The sequence below is a fragment of the Cucurbita pepo genome, chromosome LG08 (genome assembly GCF_002806865.2).
Source record: "Cucurbita pepo subsp. pepo cultivar mu-cu-16 chromosome LG08, ASM280686v2, whole genome shotgun sequence".
Taxonomy (NCBI): Eukaryota; Viridiplantae; Streptophyta; class Magnoliopsida; order Cucurbitales; family Cucurbitaceae; genus Cucurbita; species Cucurbita pepo.
This window is the reverse complement of record NC_036645.1, coordinates 6,530,139-6,549,362: the sequence shown is the minus strand read 5'-3', so window position 1 is coordinate 6,549,362 and position 19,224 is coordinate 6,530,139. Positions and strand designations below refer to the sequence as shown.

Genomic DNA, 19,224 nt, shown 5'->3' with positions numbered 1-19,224 from the left:
GGATTCCTCTTTTCGTTACAGGGGTGAATCAGAGCCTAAGATCAATTCGAAAGGTGTAATCGATAGACAATAAGTGAATATATTCTTGTAATACCTCTTGTTGGTCCCGAGGGACGGAGGAGGCTAGGTTAGTCGAAAGATGATTATCGGTTCAAGGACGCAAGGTGCCCTTGTTTTTTCAAGGTAAGAAAGGGTAGAGAAAATACCTCATGCCATAGTCACAGGAAAAGTTACGCCTAACATATACCATTTAGACCAATTAGATAAAAATTTGAATTATTCTTCGTATAAATGCATGAATTTTTTAAATGCGTAATATGACATATCGATAACATCCATCCATTCAATAATCACGTTTCTTATTTCTATCTTATTATTAAGACTTAAGAACGTGCCGTATTACCTTATGGTAAAAATAAAAATACATTTTGAATAAATAGAGATCTTGAAATTAAGAATAATGTATTTTAGCAAATTAAATTAACCTTTCAAATTTTCCTTTTCCAAGTATTTTCATGTTTGAACCTCATCAAGTAAGTATAAAGGGAGTGAAGAAGGTCATTCCAAAGGTCATAATTTGCTTAGAAATCAAAACCTTCTCAATTAGCTTACACACTAAACAAAAACATTTAGAATTCAACAAAATACTTCCAACAATAACATTAGGAGATCATTAAGGCTGACCATCATCATAAAGCCATGGAGAAATGCAAAAGCAAGAGACCATGAGTTTATACAATCTCCAGAGGGCTACCCTCGACCGATCGACCGACCCATCAACCTCTAATTGAATGAAACGACAACATGGTTCATCGTAGAGCATTAAATTTACAGCAGTCTCAGCCAGATTTCGGTTTACTTCGTGAAAATGATGGTCTTGATGAGAAAGGGAAAATAACCTCATGAATGTTGTGTAAAAATCCGTGATCGTAAGTATTATTCTTGACAACCTGCACTTGTTCGAGTCGAGATCTACGAAAAATGGTTCTCCATTTGCTTTCTGGAGGCTTTCTTTCGGAACTCAGACCATCCATGCTTGCTCTTAAGGCTGCTGCACTTGCCTTGGCTTCACTTGTCTTCCTCTGCCAGCTGATGTACTCTTGCCACTTAAATGTCTAGCAGTACCCAAAACAAATCACCCAATAAGTCAAATTGACAGATGAAATATTCTAGTTGTTTGACAACCATTTTTAAAAGGAAAAAAAAAAAAAAAAACATTTTTGGTCCCTTAATTTCTCTTTCGACCTAATTTTAAAAACTAAACTCGGTAACAAAATGCTCCGACATGACTAGAAGAGTAGTTGCAAAAAAATCCTCAACTTAATAAAAATTACATCTCACATCACTAGAACTATAAATCACAAAAAATAGCCATAAAAATGTTGGAAGCTAACCCATTTCTAAGACTATTACGTTCCAAATGAACTTAGGTTAGTTGTAATTGACATGTACTTCTGTGAGATCCCACGTTGGTCAGGGAAGAGAATGAAACGTTCTTTATAAGGGCGTTGAAACCTGTCCTTAACAGACGTATTTTAAAGCCATGGCCATTACCGAGTTTACCCACCACACAAAGAAAATAACTAAACGCAAAAAAGAGACACACCTCATTTGTTGTGGTATTTGTGATACAGAGTTTAGCATGGTAACCAAAGAAACCTCCCAATAGCAGACAAACTATCGAAAGAAACACCATGATTAGCAGTTGAGTATTGTAGGAGCCCAAAATCCACTGTTGCAAGCCAAACAACAAGCCAACAGTAATTATCCAGAATGCACAATTTAAGCAAACAAACAGAGGGACAAGGAATCAATTTAAATAACTTACCTGTATAACATAAGGTGCTAGACCGAAGAAAGAATTTTCAACGCCATAATAAACTGCATCCGATAAATGGGAAAGAATTGCCATGTATCAGATTTACATGAACGAAAGAGACACAATAAAGGAGCGAAAGTAATTTCATGTACCCGTCAAGATATAAACAACTTTTAATTCTTTTAATTGTCCAGCAAGAACAAGTCCAATTGCAACCGCCCCGTATACACAAAGAAAGAAATGCCTGTGAAAACATAACAAATTAAAGAATGTATATGATCTGAGGACTCGATAACACTAATATAGCAGAAATATGTGGTTGCGAGTATGTTAACACAGTTGGGTATCTAATCTTAAATTCCCTGTAAACAGGCAGAAAAACACACAACACAAGCAAATAGGAAAAACCAACATTATTCTATCAGAATTCTTCAATGAACAGTAGGTTATGCAGCGATGATTTTGCATTCAACAAGGAAAAACCAACACTACAATACCCAAACACTCCAGCTATTCGAGAGAGCTGGAGATTTCTCTCAAGACCCAAATTGTCCACAAAATTTCACATAGCAACCAACATCCCCAAAAGTCCTACAAAAAACCCTCCCACCAAGACCGTAAAGTAGAAGCACGATCCCAAACCGGTCTCACAAAACCATTGCACTCAGTTTCCCGATTCCCTTTGATAAGTATGCATAATAGGGGTCTCACAATTTCAGATACAAAATGACCATAAGGTTCAACTTCAAAAAATTAAAGACTGCATAATCCAGTACAACAAATTTCTTTTCATCTTCATTCACTTGGAAGAAAATACTCTTTTTAACATCGACCTTCATGAAAACATCTAAGCACCAGGTTCAAAATTGGAGTACATACAATTACGATGTTAATGCAACTTAAATGATTTCGAATCACCTAGCACGTACCACAAAAGGAAGGCCATAAAATATCGGGTATTCCTCTCCCCTATACAGTTATTCTGCAAAGTTGAAAACCCTTGGAAATATCAAAAATCCAACATTCAATGACTTTGACAATACAAAAGATGTCTATCAACGAGATAGCAGAAAATAGGGAAATGGAGGTAATTCACACCATCCATCCACAGTGATGGTCAAAACGTGCAACACAACGATCACATATGCTGCAATGTTTGGATCTAGCAGGTCTGAGACAATGAGGAAGTAAAAAATAATTATTGTAATTAGAAGCCAGAGAAAACTGTAAAATTAATAAGTGTACAGGATAAGAAAATGTTTACTTTAGAATTTTGCAAGTTGAACATTCCTTTTCAGAGTAAATAATGTTGTCATACGGATAAGCAGACAGATAACGATGTACATTATCAGCATTCACCGTCCCTGGATCAGAAAAGCTGGTTAATAGAAAGAGGAGAACACCAACTGTAACAGCCAAAAAGCTTGTATACCTGCAAGAACACAAAACGCCTAAGGAGTTCAAGATGAAACTCTGACTGCAAAGTAGTACAACTATAGCACAAAATACACAGATTTTAGGATAGTTACCTATGAATTCCACTTAAGTAATAACCAGGGACGTATTTGAATGTAGATATTGTAATAATGTAATAGGTAATCCCAATAATAGCAAGATAAATGACCTGCAAGAAAGAAAAACATTGAATGACTGGAGAATAAAGAACAAGAGCCCAATTATATCTCTTTGTTAAACAGGAAGACTTCATGTTACACCATCATTAGAGCCTCTTGAAAACCATTAGCATAGCTATAGGGCTCAGTATGAATCTAATGGCATTGAAAATTGGAAGCAGAGCAACTTCTTCATTTTAATTGCTACTGTGCCAATGATAAAAAATTAGCGCAAGTATAGGAACAGGGGTGACGTAGTTTTATGCAGTTAGTGATCTAACTACTAAACAGTGCTAACAGAAAATGGAATTAAGTACATCTTGCAGTAGGACAGACACATTGAACGTACTTGAAATGTGTGGATAAGTAGATAGGCTCTGTAAACTAGGTATTAGGCATAATTCATTCAGTACTCTGCAGGATCAAACTTCTATTAAAGCTTGTTACCAATCCCAGCTGGAGACTGAATTGTCCTAAAGGGCTCAAGAGGTATCTTTCATTAAACCCCTTCATTCACCTATGCTTTTAAGCATCTACAGAATATCTTACTAGCCTTATTTAAAATGCAAACAAATTCAAATTGTAATCATGCAATGATTCAGGCTACTCCTTAGCTTCTATGTTCATCAACACCATTTGGGGGTTTCGCTAAAGTCACTTTTAAGCAAGGACCTTTTGTGTAAGCAACTACGAGAGAAGATTTATTTGGATCAGTTCTTCCTGTTCCTAAATGCAAATTCTTCCTGTACTATATAGACCCCATCATTTATATTAGATATGTCAGCATTCAAACAACAAATTAAATAACCCAAACCTCTATGTGTTACCTCAATTTGACCATCATCCATCACATTAAGGGATGAGTTGGAAAACAAGCAGTACAAAACTTCAAACTAGTAAATTTCTTCATAAAACATTTCCAAATATGACAAGAACTTGGAGCCACTAGCCACTATCACTTGTTATGTACTTGGAAGTACCATGCAGCATCACAAATTCCTTACAAAAATAGGTTAGGTATGTGTAAAGCATTATTGGTCAGTTAGTAAGAAATAAAATGACTTGTTATCCTAAAGCAATCAACAACCAATGTAGAACATGGTGTTATTCTGTTTGTGAAAGTCCAAGGATGAAACAACGAATGATCCTTTCTATATATATTCAGGAATCAGTGGAAATGAATTCATAATCAAGCTTTAGAAACCTCGACTATAAGATAGTGCCTGAATATGAATATTCCACACCCCTTTTCTGATTCACAGAAAATGATCATCAATGGCCCCAGATGCCATATGGGAATTTTAAAATCACCAAAAGTAACCATCTAATCATAATTCATCAGTAATCTAATTGGGCCAATTTATACCAAGGATACGTTGTAAGCACGGCGGACATACTAATGCCACAACTAGTACTCTGTAACAGGAGAAAATATTTTAGAATATGAAATCAAAACACATAAGCATAAATATAAACATGAAACACAATCATATATAAGTTCCAATTATTCAAACTTAACTTCACAAGAGCACAGCAGTTTGTGTATTAAAACCCAGTTCTTTCATATTATCAAACAGTACATAATTTATCAACCTGAAGGATTGGATTAGGTCTGTCACAGCAGAAACTTTCGATCGCTAGAACCGTATTAGTTCCCTTTGACCCAAATACATATCCTATAAGTCGTCTGCATTTAAACCAAAAATAAAAAAGAAATATGACATAATGCTACATAGTTGGCAAAATAGAAGTACAAAAGGTTAAATTATCAATCTAGTTCATGAAATTTGTTGCTGTATTTATCCCATCCCTAGACTTTAAAAAGTCTCAACTACATCTCTAGATTTGAATTGTGATGTGTGTAGCCCTTGTCGTGAATATTGTTAACTAAATGATTACATGATGTGTCTACTTAACAAAAATGGACTCATTGGACATGAGATGAACATGATAGAAAAATGGCAAAAGGAGTTGAACAACTAGACAAACAGAAGTATAGCTTAGATAACATACTCTTCTTTTAAATCAATATATTAAATTCCTCTCTAGACCATGTCACTCCATTTCATCTAACTATCCTCTTCTTTCTCTCAGTTGTCTATCATGTCAAAGTAGACCATACCTGTGCATTATACATTTAACATTCATTCTTTAGTTGACAACATTAACAACACTACATATAATCAAAATTCAAAGTTCAATGACATGCTTAAAACTTACTAAAGTTTAGGGATTGAATAAATACACATTTGGGAACTAAGTTTATACTTTAACCTTAAGAAGACAAGGAAAAGAAAAGAGGAGAGAAAATTACAAGAAATAATCGTAGGCGCCAAAAGTGAGGAAACGGTGAATACGTTGAATGGGAGTGCCATCGAAGATCGGCCACTGGCCGCAAAGGAAAGAGACCACCACCAGAAGTGTAACCAAGCCATGGCATAACAGTAACCACTGTACAGCCATCACACTGGAAATTGAAAGAAAAAGGGAGAGAGAGCTAGTTTTGTTCCCCTTCGCGGTTCAATTACTCGAGACTCCTGGACCAGAAAGCACACATCTAAACAAATTACGAATTATCAAATAGAATCCGTTCCAAAAGGAGATAATGGGGTTTTTTTTTTTTTTTTTTTTTCCGAACTTCAAGGCATCCCCACATGTGAGCCAGAGAACTTAAAAACTGAATATAAAATTTAATATGGGAAACAAAAATCAAGCGACGAATTGACAGAGGTAAGAGCATGTGCAATAGCTAAAGAAATCTAAAAAGATAAAACCAATCTGATTCTTACGTGGTGGGATAGAAAGGGGCCCAAATCACACAACCAACAGCTCAAACGTTCAGCAAATCTACCATCTCATAGAACGAGCTTAAAAAGAGGAAGAAGATAGAGAGAGTTTGAGAAGCTTAAAAAATTGAGAACTGGAAGAATTAAGGGCATCAACAGCGAAGCGGCAAGAGAGGGAGCTCAGAGAAGGGTGAAAGAGACACACCAACTGGTGAAACAATGATCAAGGCAGCGGCGGCATCCAGCGGGTCGAGATCTTGAATTTGATGCAGAAATCAATCTTCAAGCTTCGTTTCTGCTGGATTTTTGGGTTTGGAAAATGAAGCCCCCAGATGGAGAAGATGGAGAAGAAGGAGAAGGTTGAATCCGGAAAAATAAATTCATTTTTTCATTAAAAATATACTTTCTCTTGGGGATTCAATAGAATGGTATCCAAATAAATAAATAAAATATTTGTTAAATTATTGTTTAAATTAATAAAAATATTTTTAAATTATTGTCTAAATTAGTAAACTTAAATAATAATAATAATAATATCATTACTCATGTAAATTATTTATATTTTATCTCAAAAAAATATTTTAAACTTTCTAAATTTTTTATCAGAAACTTTTTAAAAGGTTTGACTTAATTTTTAAAATTTCCATTAATACTTTAATTTTTTTTTTGAAAAAACTCAAAATATATACTTATTATTAATATATGAAGGTTAGTATTTTTAATCTTTGAAAAAAATTTAAAAAGTTTTGTGGTTAATATATTGATTAAAATTATTGAAATTTTTAAAATTTAAAGATATTTTTCATTAGTTCATACTTATTTTTATTAATTTAGTCAAAATTATTTTATAATGCAAAAAAGTAATTGAATTTAGTATGGTTTAAAGTTTTATAGATTTTGTAGATGAAGGATGTCATGTAATAAAAGAATCAAAATTAAGTAAGAAACTCCAATAATAAAGTAATCATTTTAGTTGGATAATTAATTATAATTACTACTTAATTTAACTAATACTAAAATTATAAATTTATACTTTTGATATATATCCTTAATTACATTAGTTTAATATATTTTATCAATAAAAATAGAAGATTAATTATTTATTTCAAATAATATTAATTTTAATTAGTTATAGTTTAGTATTATTAATTATGAATTTAGTTTGAATCAATTAATTCTAATTAAATAATAAAAAGAACCATATTTTAATAAAAACTCTGAACGTTATCAATAGACATCTTTTGTTAAGTTTACGCACGTGGGAGCTTATAATTGTGGGAATTAAACTATTAAACTGATAATAATACAATAAATTTAAACCCTCCATTTGTAAATAATGATTATAATCCGTAAAAAAAATACCCAGAATAATTAAAAATAATATAATAAAAATTAGGAAAGGGTAACAATAAAATTTTCTCAAATATAACTATTTTATAACATAAACATTGTTGTTCTCTAGAAATCTTACCAAAATAGTAAAAAATACATAATTCTTTTAAATTTGTAGAGAAAATGCTTTAATGCATTTATTTAAGCATTTAAATTACAATTACTCTGATCATCATCCGCCCATCATCAGCCCATTTTAATGAATTTCGATGGTCAATATGCATCAATAATATGTGAGGTACCACATCGGTTAGAGAGGAGAACAAAATATTCTAAGGATATAGAAACCTCTTCTTAATAGACACATTTTAAAATTTTAAAACAGTGCGACTGACGGTAATGAGGCAAAACGGACAATATTTGCTAGTGGTGGACTTGAACGGTTAAAAATAATATAATCAGACACCAGACGATGTGCGAGAGAAAACGTGAAATTCCTTAAACCAACGCTCACTAAAAAGGTTTGGGCCTTGGATCTCTCTGTCGACTGCTTAAATAAAAACGATGTGCACACTCTTACCTGTCAAATCTAATCTGGGGTTTGACCCTCTTTCTGAAACGAAGAATATTGTGGAACAAAGTGACAAAGAAGTAGAGCTATTGACTGTGGTTTCTTTCTCGAATTGTTCTACAGATATGACAACATGGTTTTGGCCAGTCGTCGTCCTCAATTTAGAAGGATATCCTGCTTTTTGTATTTGGGTGCTGTCAACGAGGAGGATTTTTAAGTGTGAGATTCTACCTCCAATGGGGAGGAGGACAAAACAAGGGTGTGGAAACCTCTCCCTAATAGACGTGTTTTATAAACTTTGAGGAAAAGTCCGAGAGAGAAAACTTAAAGAAGGCAATTTCTGCTAGCGGTAGAAATCTGAATAGTTTCATTTAGATCAAATTTTTTTTAAAAAAGGAAATATTATAGCGAAGGCAGGAATCCAAATCTACAACCTATGCAAGGAAGGTTCTTAATCCGTTAGCTAAACAGGATAACAAAGGTGAGTTCTGAGGAAGCGACGGGAGATCTAAGGTCAGCTAGATAGGAAGGCGAAAAAGGAAAAGTAAAAGAGCAGCTAAACCACAAGGGACATGACAGAAAATAAAGCATGAAGGGAAAGGAGAAGCCAACATTGATAATCCTCAACTGCAGCACATACAAGAAACAACTAAACTTTCCAAGGAACTCACAAAGAACCACATCCCTGATACAGAAGTACTGAGAACTGTGACAATAATAATATAGAAATTCTGCAAAGTTACAAGGAAGGAAGAAATTCAGAACCTATTTGTCATTTCAATGCCAAGAATCCACTGAGCAAGGTGAGTCAAGTATGGCTCAGCCTGGGAGCTTTTACACAAAATTGGTCCCAAACTCTGAAGCTCAGAGTTGAATTCTTTCTCAAATTTACTGCAACATGTTCAAAGTGGAGGTAAGAACAAGGAATTATAAGCGTAAACAGACACTCAATATGAACTTACAGGATCGACTCGGTGACTGCTAAGTTGGAGGTGGTTAGCTTTGCTCCCTTGGCCGTTTTTCCATAACACTGCTTGGATTTTTTGGAACCAATCAAGCTATCGGATGATTCCTCCGACTTACATGGATCAATGGAGGATGAAATCAACCACTGAGCAGCTGCTGCATATTGCAGACATAACAATTTCAACTTCTCCACTTTCTGCACGTAGAGAATATATTAGTAGAAGAAGATCCCAACAACAAAGATTATAATACACATCTCAATCACGGATACAGTCTAGCCATCCCAGCAAGAACCTTTTGTCCATTACTCAATTTACAGAAAATAAGAGATTTGTAAACATTGCTGTGATTTATGTAGTTTGATAGTTGGGGGGGGGGGAAGCATACATCATAAACTGACCTTAAGCAACTGTGGCAACAGAAGCAAACATTCTCGGAGACACTTGTCGAGGAAGAAATCGTGATGTTGGATAACCTGATAGAAGGAGCTTATCAAATATACTTAGAATAGGTACTTTAGCGATGGATGATAAAAATCTTAACCCTCCAACATAAGTTAGAAGGGAATGTACCTCATCAATGCTCTTTGCTGTCTGAATCCGGTTGTGCATTATATGCCAATTGGGTTCAAGAACCTACAATCAAAAAACTTGTCAAGAAACCAAAGGCATATTCCATTACTATCAAGGAAAAGCATAATGACATGTTAAGGTCATCCATCAATAAAAAAACATATAGAATACGATTTTATCTCAATTCTCAAAAGCATGCATCATTTTCAAACAAATGAAAATTAACTTTATCAAAGAGAAAACCTGCCTCAAAGGTCAAGTAGTGTAGAAGGCTATTAATAAATTTAAGCATCGCACGACAAAGTAGGGATGATCTTGAGATGGATGTACCACGGATGTTCAGCGAACGAACCCCCTGCCATAGATCATTATTTAAGCGTGAAAAATGTATGTAGTAAATGACCATCTACCAATGAAAAGAGAACCAAGCCCATACTTGATGCACTTGCCATGCCCCACAAAGCTGACGTTCCACATGCTTACAGTGGAAAAGAAAGCGGAAAATCAGCTGGTACTTCGACAGAGATTTCCATGATATAACTATAGACAATGGCCATCTAACCTGAAAATTAAGCCCCCATTAAATATATACAAAAAATATAATTCAAATGATACAACAGAAAAGGGAAGCCTTGGCCCTTAGTTAATGCCAAATATTTGTTTAACTATGCTCTAGTGTGGTTTGACATGAATCAGAAAAGATAGAAACCAATTTCAAATCATACAATGCCTTAGGGTTAATTGTTACTGGTTTAATTAATATACATCATCCAGTGAATCGTATTTGTCATTTTTTTAAGATAGATTTTTGTTAATTCTTTTTAAGATGAGCTTCACCACTTCAACAAACTAAAGCCGAACCTAAAAGCTTGGTACAATAACTGATCCAAAACTTCAAACTGGAAATTAACGGAAGGAATTGGCTCTTGGATAAGGCCACAGGCCTTCAGGCTTGATAACGTGAACCACGGCCTAGGATAAATATTAACAAGTTCGGTCGGCCAGGTGAATGTTCAAGTCATCTAAGCCATAGACCAATATTATTCAAGAAAAGAAATGGTAGCAAATTTGGTGTACAAATAAGACTCAGACTCGTATGTCTTGTGAAGGAATTAGTCATGAAGCAACAATGTGAACGAAAAACAAGTGCCAAAATAACTTACCTTGTAACTTAAAGAAAATGCCTCGAGGCCAGTAATACCCATGGGTTCTTCCTGATCATTGATGTCAGTAAGAGTCCTACTGTCAACTAAATCCTTAAGTGCACGCAAGCTTTTAGGCAATGACATTCTTTCCTGTAATAAATTTAAAACTGAAGAAATCACGCAGATTTTTGGTACTTTTTGCATCATACAAAGAACAAACTGCAATCAGCTTACCACACAACATGTTAAATCCTCGTGACAAGGATCTGCTGCAGCTGCTGTGGTGCGTAAGGCAACATCAAGTAGGGACTAGATGGCCATGAAGGCATATATGATATTGATGCACAAACATTATTAGTTAGGCAATAAACAGTAAAAGTCAGGCCCAAAAGCCACTAAATGGAGGTTAGGATCAAACCTGTAACTTCTCTACCGAAATCTCATCAAGCTTTTTTGAAAGTTCATCTCGAGCAATGTCCATAAAATGAACCAAGAAATCACCCTGCGGTCATGTAATTTGATTTTCCAACCAACAATGAATTAGAAAAAATATAATGGGAAATCTTTAAGACAGCTCCATCAGGAGAACCCTGAGATTAGCTTTCATCGTAAAAATTTTCCTTCCACAATAATATGGCCACTACTGTCACAAAAGGGAATATTGATTTGATGGACTAGTTCCTCAGACCAACAGAAAAATTGATCCTACTGCTTCAATTTATTCACTGATGAAATTAATTAAATTAGAGAAGGATATTTTTTATGGATTTATGACAAACAATACCCGAAAACATAGAAGCTTACTATCTCTAAGGAATAAAATGACATTGATGGAATAAAATGTAAAATTCATATCGGTTCTACATTTAAGGAGGACAGCATAAGGTTCATACGTTCATAGAGCACAGCATAAGTTTACCAATCAAAGATCGTATACCTGATCAAGCAAAAGGTAATGCTTAATTGACCTCAGCTTCCCCATCAGGTCATACTACAGGGACAATACAAAAATTTGTCACTATTGTAAAGAAATTTACATGGATGACATCTAGAAAAGTATTTAAAAGAAAAGAAAGATGAAACTAAGGAAAAGAACCAGAAAAGAAGGATTGAATGCTACCTTTTCTAAAACAAGTTTCAATAGTTCACTGCTGGAAAAATCATAAGCAGCTTTTATACTCTCCAAATACTGATGATTTGAGCCAAAGCTCATTAACTTCAAAGTTTCTGAAACAGGTAGCTGAAATAGCAATGAAATCAGATATTACAATAAGCATATTTATTATTATTGTTTTGTGAAGTAACCAAATAATATAGTAATGACAAGCATGCAGAAAATTAAAAAGTGTATAAAAAAACCTGAACATTATGCCCGCACTCTCTCATGACATTTAAATATTTTCCTGTGGTCAATATCATCCCTGCTATATTTGCAAGAAATGTAGGAATTCCCTCCTTGAGACTATAGCGTTGCCTCCAATACTTTGTGTCATAATCTTGATTGAGGCTCTCCTAGAAAAACATGATTCATAACCATGAGAAATACACTTCAACATACACTAAAATATCACAGAAAGCTCCATACCTTCCGCAGAGATTTGTTTTCCGCAATGAAAAATTCACCATAAGGATCATCAATTACTCCCTCGTAAATCCATCTGAATTAAAATTTATGTATATTTAGCAATCTGATCAAATCAATAACAGAATGGAAAAATATAACCACAAAATAGTGGCAAGGGGAGAATGGGCAATTGGGCATTTTGAAAACTATTTTCCAGAAAAAGTGAATTCTCGTGAACCCGTATGTGTTGACACGTTTGAATTATGGATCATAAATTATTTGTGGGAATAAGCAACCATGTTGTGATAGAAATTGGAGATTTAGGGATGGTAACTGACCAAAATAATAGCGCAGTCCTAACTCTAATGAGATTCAGCAATGTCATAAAAAAGGCATGAGAACTTTGGATGCTAATAAGCTATCTCCTCGTAGGATGCATACTATACAGTAATTTATGAAGCTTTCCAACTTTTCTATACAAACTGCACATAAATGATTTACCATTTATTTAATTAGAAATAAAGCATAACATGATCTCAACTCACTTACTTTCTGATCTACAAACATTCACCTTGAAACGACTTTACATGACATTACATTCACTGCACGTATATGATATGAAGATTGTTGTCTGGGGGGACAAGAACATTAGCAGCCTATACTTCGACCCATTATTTAAAAATATATGTGTATATGTATATATAAAGACTTCCAGTATATGCTCCATTCACAAGAACATTCATCTTCTATGTATAATTATTTTAATCCCATAAATCAAATAAAACCATCAACAAGCAATGAAATTTTCACTTAAAAAAATTAAGTCCAAGTGCATTAATAGGTACTTGATAAAGTAACCAAATGGATTCTTTCTCTGCCATTTTTCAGGCTTTGGACATGTCTGTGTGCGTTGGGGAAGAAAGTTGACAAACTATTATTAATAGCAAAAATTTTGTAGCAGCTTCCAGAACCAACCTTTCTAATATACCAAGGTAAGCATTGCTTGCACACTGTGTCATCTTCTCCAGCAAAGACCTCACTGCATTATCACCAGCCATAGCCTTGGCCTAAACAAAAAAAAGTAAGGCTTAGCATCATTAGAGATGATCTACTCATGGTGTTATAAGACTTATTTCGTGAATGTTCCAATGCATCACGCGTGTCTATTTGCCTAATTCCTAAAACATCCGAGGCTTTCAAGATGAGTGAATTAGACTCGTTCACTAGATCAAGATCATATATAAAATTCTTGGTTAAGTTTCTGCAGATAAAGAGATCGGTTCCTTCTAGAGTTTCCAAATTTCAGTTGGCTCCAATTAAAGTCAAACAAATTATTGGCTCCATTATGTTGATGGTAGAGCTTCTAAGATCATGGCTTAGTTTATCAAGATTGATCGTTTGAACTAGAAAAAGCTCGTGATTTCATTGATACGACTCCTCGCAAGCTATAACAGAAGAAAACAGCTTTTCTAATAAGCAGTTGGATTGGATTCAGAAATCCAAATTATATCTCAAAAACCAATTTCTTCGTTTTTATCACTGACAAAGCAAAAGCTGGCATTTTTCCATCAAGGAGTTTGAGGCAAGAATACCCCTTTATCACCTTTCCTCTGTCTGGTGCACATTTAAAACAGGCTTTTTATGAAGAATACCTAGATGAATGTTCTAAAAGGTGTTCAATTGAAGGGCAATGTTACCATTTATCAACTTCAGTTTGCAAATGGCACACTTATTGTCAGGGTTATGAGAAGAATGAACTTATAATATTCTTACGATGTTAAAATTTATTTTAGCTACTTTAGGAATGAGGATTTATTATTGGTTTGGCTCTGCTTGTCACCCGTTGATATAACTTTTTTACTTTGAATGCCCATTATATGTCCTTTCATTCTCCTGTAAATGAAAGTATGGCTTTTCATTAATAAGAATAATAATAAATCAATTGATCTGAACAAAGTTTATGGTCAAGCAAACAAAATTGGGTGTTCTATCAAGACTGGCTGCTTAGTTATCTTGGTATTTGGTCGAGACCTAAGAACACTGGGCTTTTTGAAGCCTATAACAGATGACTTGATCTCTTGGGTAAATATATTTCCAAGAAAGACATATCTACGTAATAAGGGATGTTCTGTTATAAAAAAAGATATTCATTGCTTACAGAAACAATCTTAACAACAAATTTCTATTTCAACACATTGGAGAACTTTTAATTACATGATCTCAAACTAGTGTTTAGTTTTGAATTCTAATCATGTATCCCCCTTGTACATCCTTTTTTCATTATTATGCATGTCTTCAAGAAAGAACAAAGGGGGGAAAAGGAAAAATGAAAGAAGAGGCAGTAGATGAACAAGTGCCCAACAATCTACATCTACTCACAGAACGCAGTACCTTAAATATAAACGTCCAAAGTTTTTTCTATAAACAAGCCAAACCCCTAAGAGATACAAAACTTGCTGAGAAATTCTGATGATTTCTAAGCACCTTGACTGTAAATACAAGTTTGTACCTGGCTCTGCAAGAGGTTAAGAACTGCAGAACCTGCAATATCATTAGCTGAAACCTTCCATGTCACAGCAGATAATGCTTGCATGGAACCCATCATAGGCTGCAATGTGCAGTAGCATAAAACGTGAGAAGGCATACTTGAAATGAATTTGTATAGATTAAGAGAAGCTCAAACCTGACAGTAAAACCACAATCCTTGGATGGAAAGTCTACCCAGTCGAAACTGATGCTCAAGCTGGGCTACCATTGCTTGGTAATCCTATGGGTCAACAGCAGAATTAAATTAGTATTCAAATCAACATATTTTGAGACCATTAACGTATAATATAGTTTTCAGACTCTAAACATAATCCAGTGGGATACTTCCAAGCTTCTCCTTGATGTATTTTATCTTTTCCTTTTAGAAATTATTATGTTACTGATATAAGCTATAACCTTCAAAAGGTTCCCTAGACAAAATATCAATCTCCAAAAAACAGAGATTATAGCCATCAATGCTAGCACAAATATTATTGAAGATTTTGTAAATTTTTGTTTCTTTTTACTTTTTGTTCTTTTTTTGGTTAAAAAGAAAGAAAAGAAAAGAAATAGATAAAGGAATTGTGGTTCTAATGCGTTGGTTCCACAAATTGTCTCCCATTAGGCCATTACTTTGTGCTGCTCGTTATTTCTTTTCATTAAAAGAATGTGCCAATAGAATGAAAAGAATAAGAAGGCATTTTTTTCAGTTTTACTCAAAAGAATACAATTTTTACATTAGGGTTAAAAACAAAGCACTTACTAGAAGGAGAGCTCTAAGCGCAGCAGCAAAGGCGTGATTAACTAAGCCCTTCTTGAACTGAGATCTTGATTCAACAAACTGATTAATGAACAGAAAGCTCTCACACAGAGGAAATATTCTTTTTGCCAATTCCTGCAATATTAGCCTTAATTAGCGTTAGAACAGTTTAGTGTCAACAGCATAATCAGGTAAAATGTTAATAATCCATAATGGGGGTGATTGTATTAGTCAGAATTCTAACAGTTTTCGCATATCTAGAAAGTTATCACAAATTCCATTGTGCAGAAAATCTTAAAATTTCCATATAGAATTATAATGGTTGACACGTCCCCCCAGGAAGAACAAAAGGATTGATGCTTTACCAGAACTCATGAAACTACTGCTCAAAAAACCTTCGGGATTATAATCATACGGTGTCTACAAATCCCCTACACTTGGTCGATGAAAAGTACAAATAATTACAAAGAAGTTATCATGTGATATTAAAACTTGTATATATTTACAAAATCTACTAGCTAATTCTGTTCCAAGCATATAACAAAATCTGACAATTATGTCCACTACTCCACAAAAGTAGACATAAATATTCTTCTAATAAGGATCGAAGAACCATATAATAAAAAAGAGAGAGAGACAACATAAAGGCCTTAGAGATGAAAAGTGGAGGAACCAAATAGAGGCCTCCAGTTTACAAAGATAAGAAGAGAAGGGCTGTTTCAGTCCAATTCGAGGTTGTCAACAGTATGTTTGGAAAGAACTTAACAATCCAAGATATCCAATAGATTGAGGTCTCATTCAAAATCTTCTTTTTCTAAATCAACACCAGCTAAAAATAAGTTAATTATCACTGGAAAGCAAATTAGCAAGGTAATTAGATGCTTGAGAACAAAATTTGATTCAATAAACATGCTAACCACACCTACAAATGCAAAGGTTTTACAATAATAATGAATAAACAAACAACAGTTGTAGTAAACTTTATGCCTCCAAAGCTGCTACCTGAAGAGCCAAATCCATAGATGCATCAACCTGGAAAGAAACCTCATCCTCTTTGCCATGAACCCTCTTAATCGAAATATAGCGTCCCTCAATTCCAAGCAGGGCGGAGAGGAGATCATCAATTACAATAAGTTCCTACATATAAGTGTGACAGAAGACAAGTACTATTGTCAGAAACCGCGATGAAAAATTCATAGATAAAAATAATATGAACAACCAAATTCATAACAGGACAAGGAATTCAGGAACAACAAATTGCCGAACTATAATACCTTCCTCAAGTTTGAAACGGCGTATTTAACATATAATCATAATTTGTGTATAAAAAAAAAAAGAACATATAATAATAATTGGAAATCATACCTGAATTGCAGCATCATAACAGCCTATGGCCTTTTCCTGCCACCCACTGCTGAGATATTCGAATTTTAAAGTGTACGATAAGTACTGTTTTAAGTAAGATAAAAATGTATTTATTGATATTGTCAGTTACCTGAGAGAATCCAACTTTAAATCAGCAAAACGGGAAGTGGTTTTTGCTTCCTGGAGTATAATTTTCAAAACAAAAAGAGAAAATCACAGAGTCAGAACTCATTTTCTATACGAGAGACCAATGGAAGAATTAAATCTACAATGATAATAATTCATAAGTGAACAAGGAATTCAGGAACAACAAAAATACATGCCATGAGTGAAAAATGATACTATTCCGACTCCAGAAGCTCCGATTAATGCTATAGCTTACACACTATTCTTCACAAAACAAACACACATTCCTATTCGATATGGAAGAAAATAAATGTGAATAATAAGGGAGGAGAAATAGAAACCTGATGAAAACGCCCAGTGAGAAAGGGCCTCTCGAGGTTCCAAGGGGGCGTTGAGGGACTAGAAATCGATGTTGAAGCCGGATTTTCCATAGTTTTTCAACCGCAATCGAGTTGCATCCAAATTTCCTTCAACCCCAACAAGAACGACAGTATCTGAGAGTTCACAGCAATTAAAGTGTCACAAAATCTCCCCCCTCCCGAAATCTAAGAAGAAAAGCGTGCAGCCTGAAAATGATTCAAAATGGCGATTTCCAATGAACATCCCGAAAACCCATGTGAAAAACGTTATAGCTGAAAGAGTGAGAGCTGAAACACTGAACAACGCAGGCTCGTCTCTCCCACCCAGAAAACGCCAATTTCTCAAATTCTCAATGGTGCAACTCCAACATCATAGGATCAGAGTCAAACAAAGAAGGAAACAAGGAAAAGCCTCTTTGGGAGTGTGTTTTGCAAGTTAATCAGAAACCAGAGCGAAATCAAGAATGAGGGAGCGAGGGAGAGTGGTTGAGAGCTTGGGGGAGTATGGCGAGAGGAAATGGCTGAAAGACAGAGAAGATGAAGATCGAGAGAGGGGGAGCCGGAATCAAGTTAGAGAAGGGGGGTTCTTGAGATTTTTGTACGGATGCCCAATTCCTTGGGCCTTGTATTATCCCGCGCTTTCAAATTAAAGAGTAATATATAACCTTTTATCACCAACTCGATATTAAGATAGTCAAAAAAATGTGTTCAAATTATGTCACGCTACAAAAATGAAATTTCATTCAACTCAAATGTTTTTATTTTGAACATATACAAAATCTATGTTTGTTGTTATTGTAAAACGTACTTTAAATAATTCGTAGTAAAAACAAGATACACTCCGACAAAAAAACCCATGGTCGAAAATGATATATATATATATACATATATATATATATATATTATTTATTTATTTATTTTCGAGCAAAGTTTTTGTTGGTAAAAAAGAAATCAAATGGTTCAAGGGGGTTTTTCGAGAATGTATTAATAAGCTAGACCCATGCTTCAAGTGACAGGGACGTCAACCAATTAGGTGGGGGAGGATGTCACGGTCATGCTCATCCAAGGCGTGTTGCCCATGGTCGCATGCCCATGACAAACTCAACCCTTTATGTCTTTTCATATTCTAGTGTTTTACTTTTGTATTGTATTTATTTCTAGGAAGTACGACGTTTCAGAAATATCATGTCTAGACCTGTCAGACATGAAAGAAAATGCCTCAGTACTATAGGGAGGCTAGACCTGTCAGACATGAAAGAAATGCCTCACTAGACCTGTCAGACATGAAAGAAATGCCTCAGTACTATAGGGAGGTCTAGTACTATAGGGAGGTCTAGGTCTGTCAGACATGAAATGCCTCGTACTATATATATAGGGAGGTCTGTCAGACAAGAAATTAGGCCTATTAATTAGGCCTCACTGAAATAGGCCTAGGGAGGCCTGTCATGCCTCCGAATGTACTATAGGGAGGCGTGTCAGACATGAAATTAGGCCTTCTGAAATAGGCCAAGGGAGGCCTGTCAGACATTGAAATGCGAATGTACTATAGCGAGAAGACAGGGAGATTCACATCTCCTACAACCAACACAGTCTTCTGTTCTTGGAGCCGAAGCTATTTGCTTAGCTTTCATCCGCTCCAAGGTATCATTTCTAATACATCTATGGGGCAAGCTCGAACATATTAAGTGGATCTAGAATTATTTTCTAAGACTACAGTTTG

General features: G+C 34.8%; 2 protein-coding genes across 3 annotated transcripts; both read right to left on the bottom strand.

Annotated features, from left to right (window-relative positions):
- Nucleotides 1-561: 561 nt before the first annotated feature.
- Nucleotides 562-6,588, bottom strand: LOC111800831 (probable protein S-acyltransferase 17). The gene is made up of 12 exons (XM_023684704.1): nt 6,424-6,588; nt 6,222-6,299; nt 5,747-5,969; nt 5,026-5,119; nt 3,349-3,443; nt 3,084-3,251; nt 2,918-2,990; nt 2,749-2,801; nt 1,972-2,063; nt 1,829-1,881; nt 1,607-1,732; nt 562-1,115 (listed from the first exon to the last, which is right to left on the bottom strand). The coding sequence occupies exons 3-12, from the start codon at nt 5,893-5,895 to the stop codon at nt 840-842; spliced, it is 1,179 nt and encodes a 392-aa protein (XP_023540472.1). The 5' UTR covers nt 5,896-5,969; nt 6,222-6,299; nt 6,424-6,588; the 3' UTR covers nt 562-839.
- A 2,116-nt stretch (nt 6,589-8,704) lies between these two features.
- Nucleotides 8,705-18,135, bottom strand: LOC111800807 (gamma-tubulin complex component 2). Of its 2 annotated transcripts, none has more exons than XM_023684660.1 (22): nt 17,712-18,135; nt 17,487-17,639; nt 17,150-17,199; nt 17,020-17,068; nt 16,657-16,791; nt 15,658-15,789; nt 15,052-15,135; nt 14,878-14,976; nt 13,344-13,435; nt 12,390-12,462; nt 12,164-12,316; nt 11,925-12,044; nt 11,742-11,795; nt 11,223-11,306; nt 11,039-11,113; nt 10,823-10,954; nt 10,096-10,221; nt 9,907-10,014; nt 9,660-9,722; nt 9,488-9,562; nt 9,084-9,283; nt 8,705-9,012 (listed from the first exon to the last, which is right to left on the bottom strand). In XM_023684660.1, the coding sequence occupies exons 2-22, from the start codon at nt 17,574-17,576 to the stop codon at nt 8,880-8,882; spliced, it is 2,127 nt and encodes a 708-aa protein (XP_023540428.1). In that variant the 5' UTR covers nt 17,577-17,639; nt 17,712-18,135; the 3' UTR covers nt 8,705-8,879. The 2 variants fall into 2 exon arrangements, with proteins under 2 accessions (XP_023540428.1, XP_023540429.1); XM_023684661.1 differs by having other exon boundaries at nt 17,020-17,065.
- Nucleotides 18,136-19,224: the final 1,089 nt, after the last annotated feature.

Bases quoted from the DNA above. Each gene is read 5' to 3' on its own strand.
- LOC111800831 (XM_023684704.1), bottom strand. From the start codon at position 5,895: ATGGCTGTACAGTGGTTACTGTTATGCCATGGCTTGGTTACACTTCTG. The intron at 3,444-5,025 runs GTTGATAAATTA...TCTTTCTTGCAG, and splicing joins GACCTAATCCAATCCTTCAG to GTCATTTATCTTGCTATTAT. The intron at 2,064-2,748 runs GTACGTGCTAGG...ATGTTTTCACAG, and splicing joins TTTATGGCCTTCCTTTTGTG to GCATTTCTTTCTTTGTGTAT.
- LOC111800807 (XM_023684660.1), bottom strand. From the start codon at position 17,576: ATGGAAAATCCGGCTTCAACATCGATTTCTAGTCCCTCAACGCCCCCT. The intron at 15,136-15,657 runs GTAAGTGCTTTG...GTTGACCCATAG, and splicing joins CGCTTAGAGCTCTCCTTCTA to GATTACCAAGCAATGGTAGC. The intron at 12,317-12,389 runs GTATGGAGCTTT...ATGTTTTTCTAG, and splicing joins AAAACAAATCTCTGCGGAAG to GAGAGCCTCAATCAAGATTA.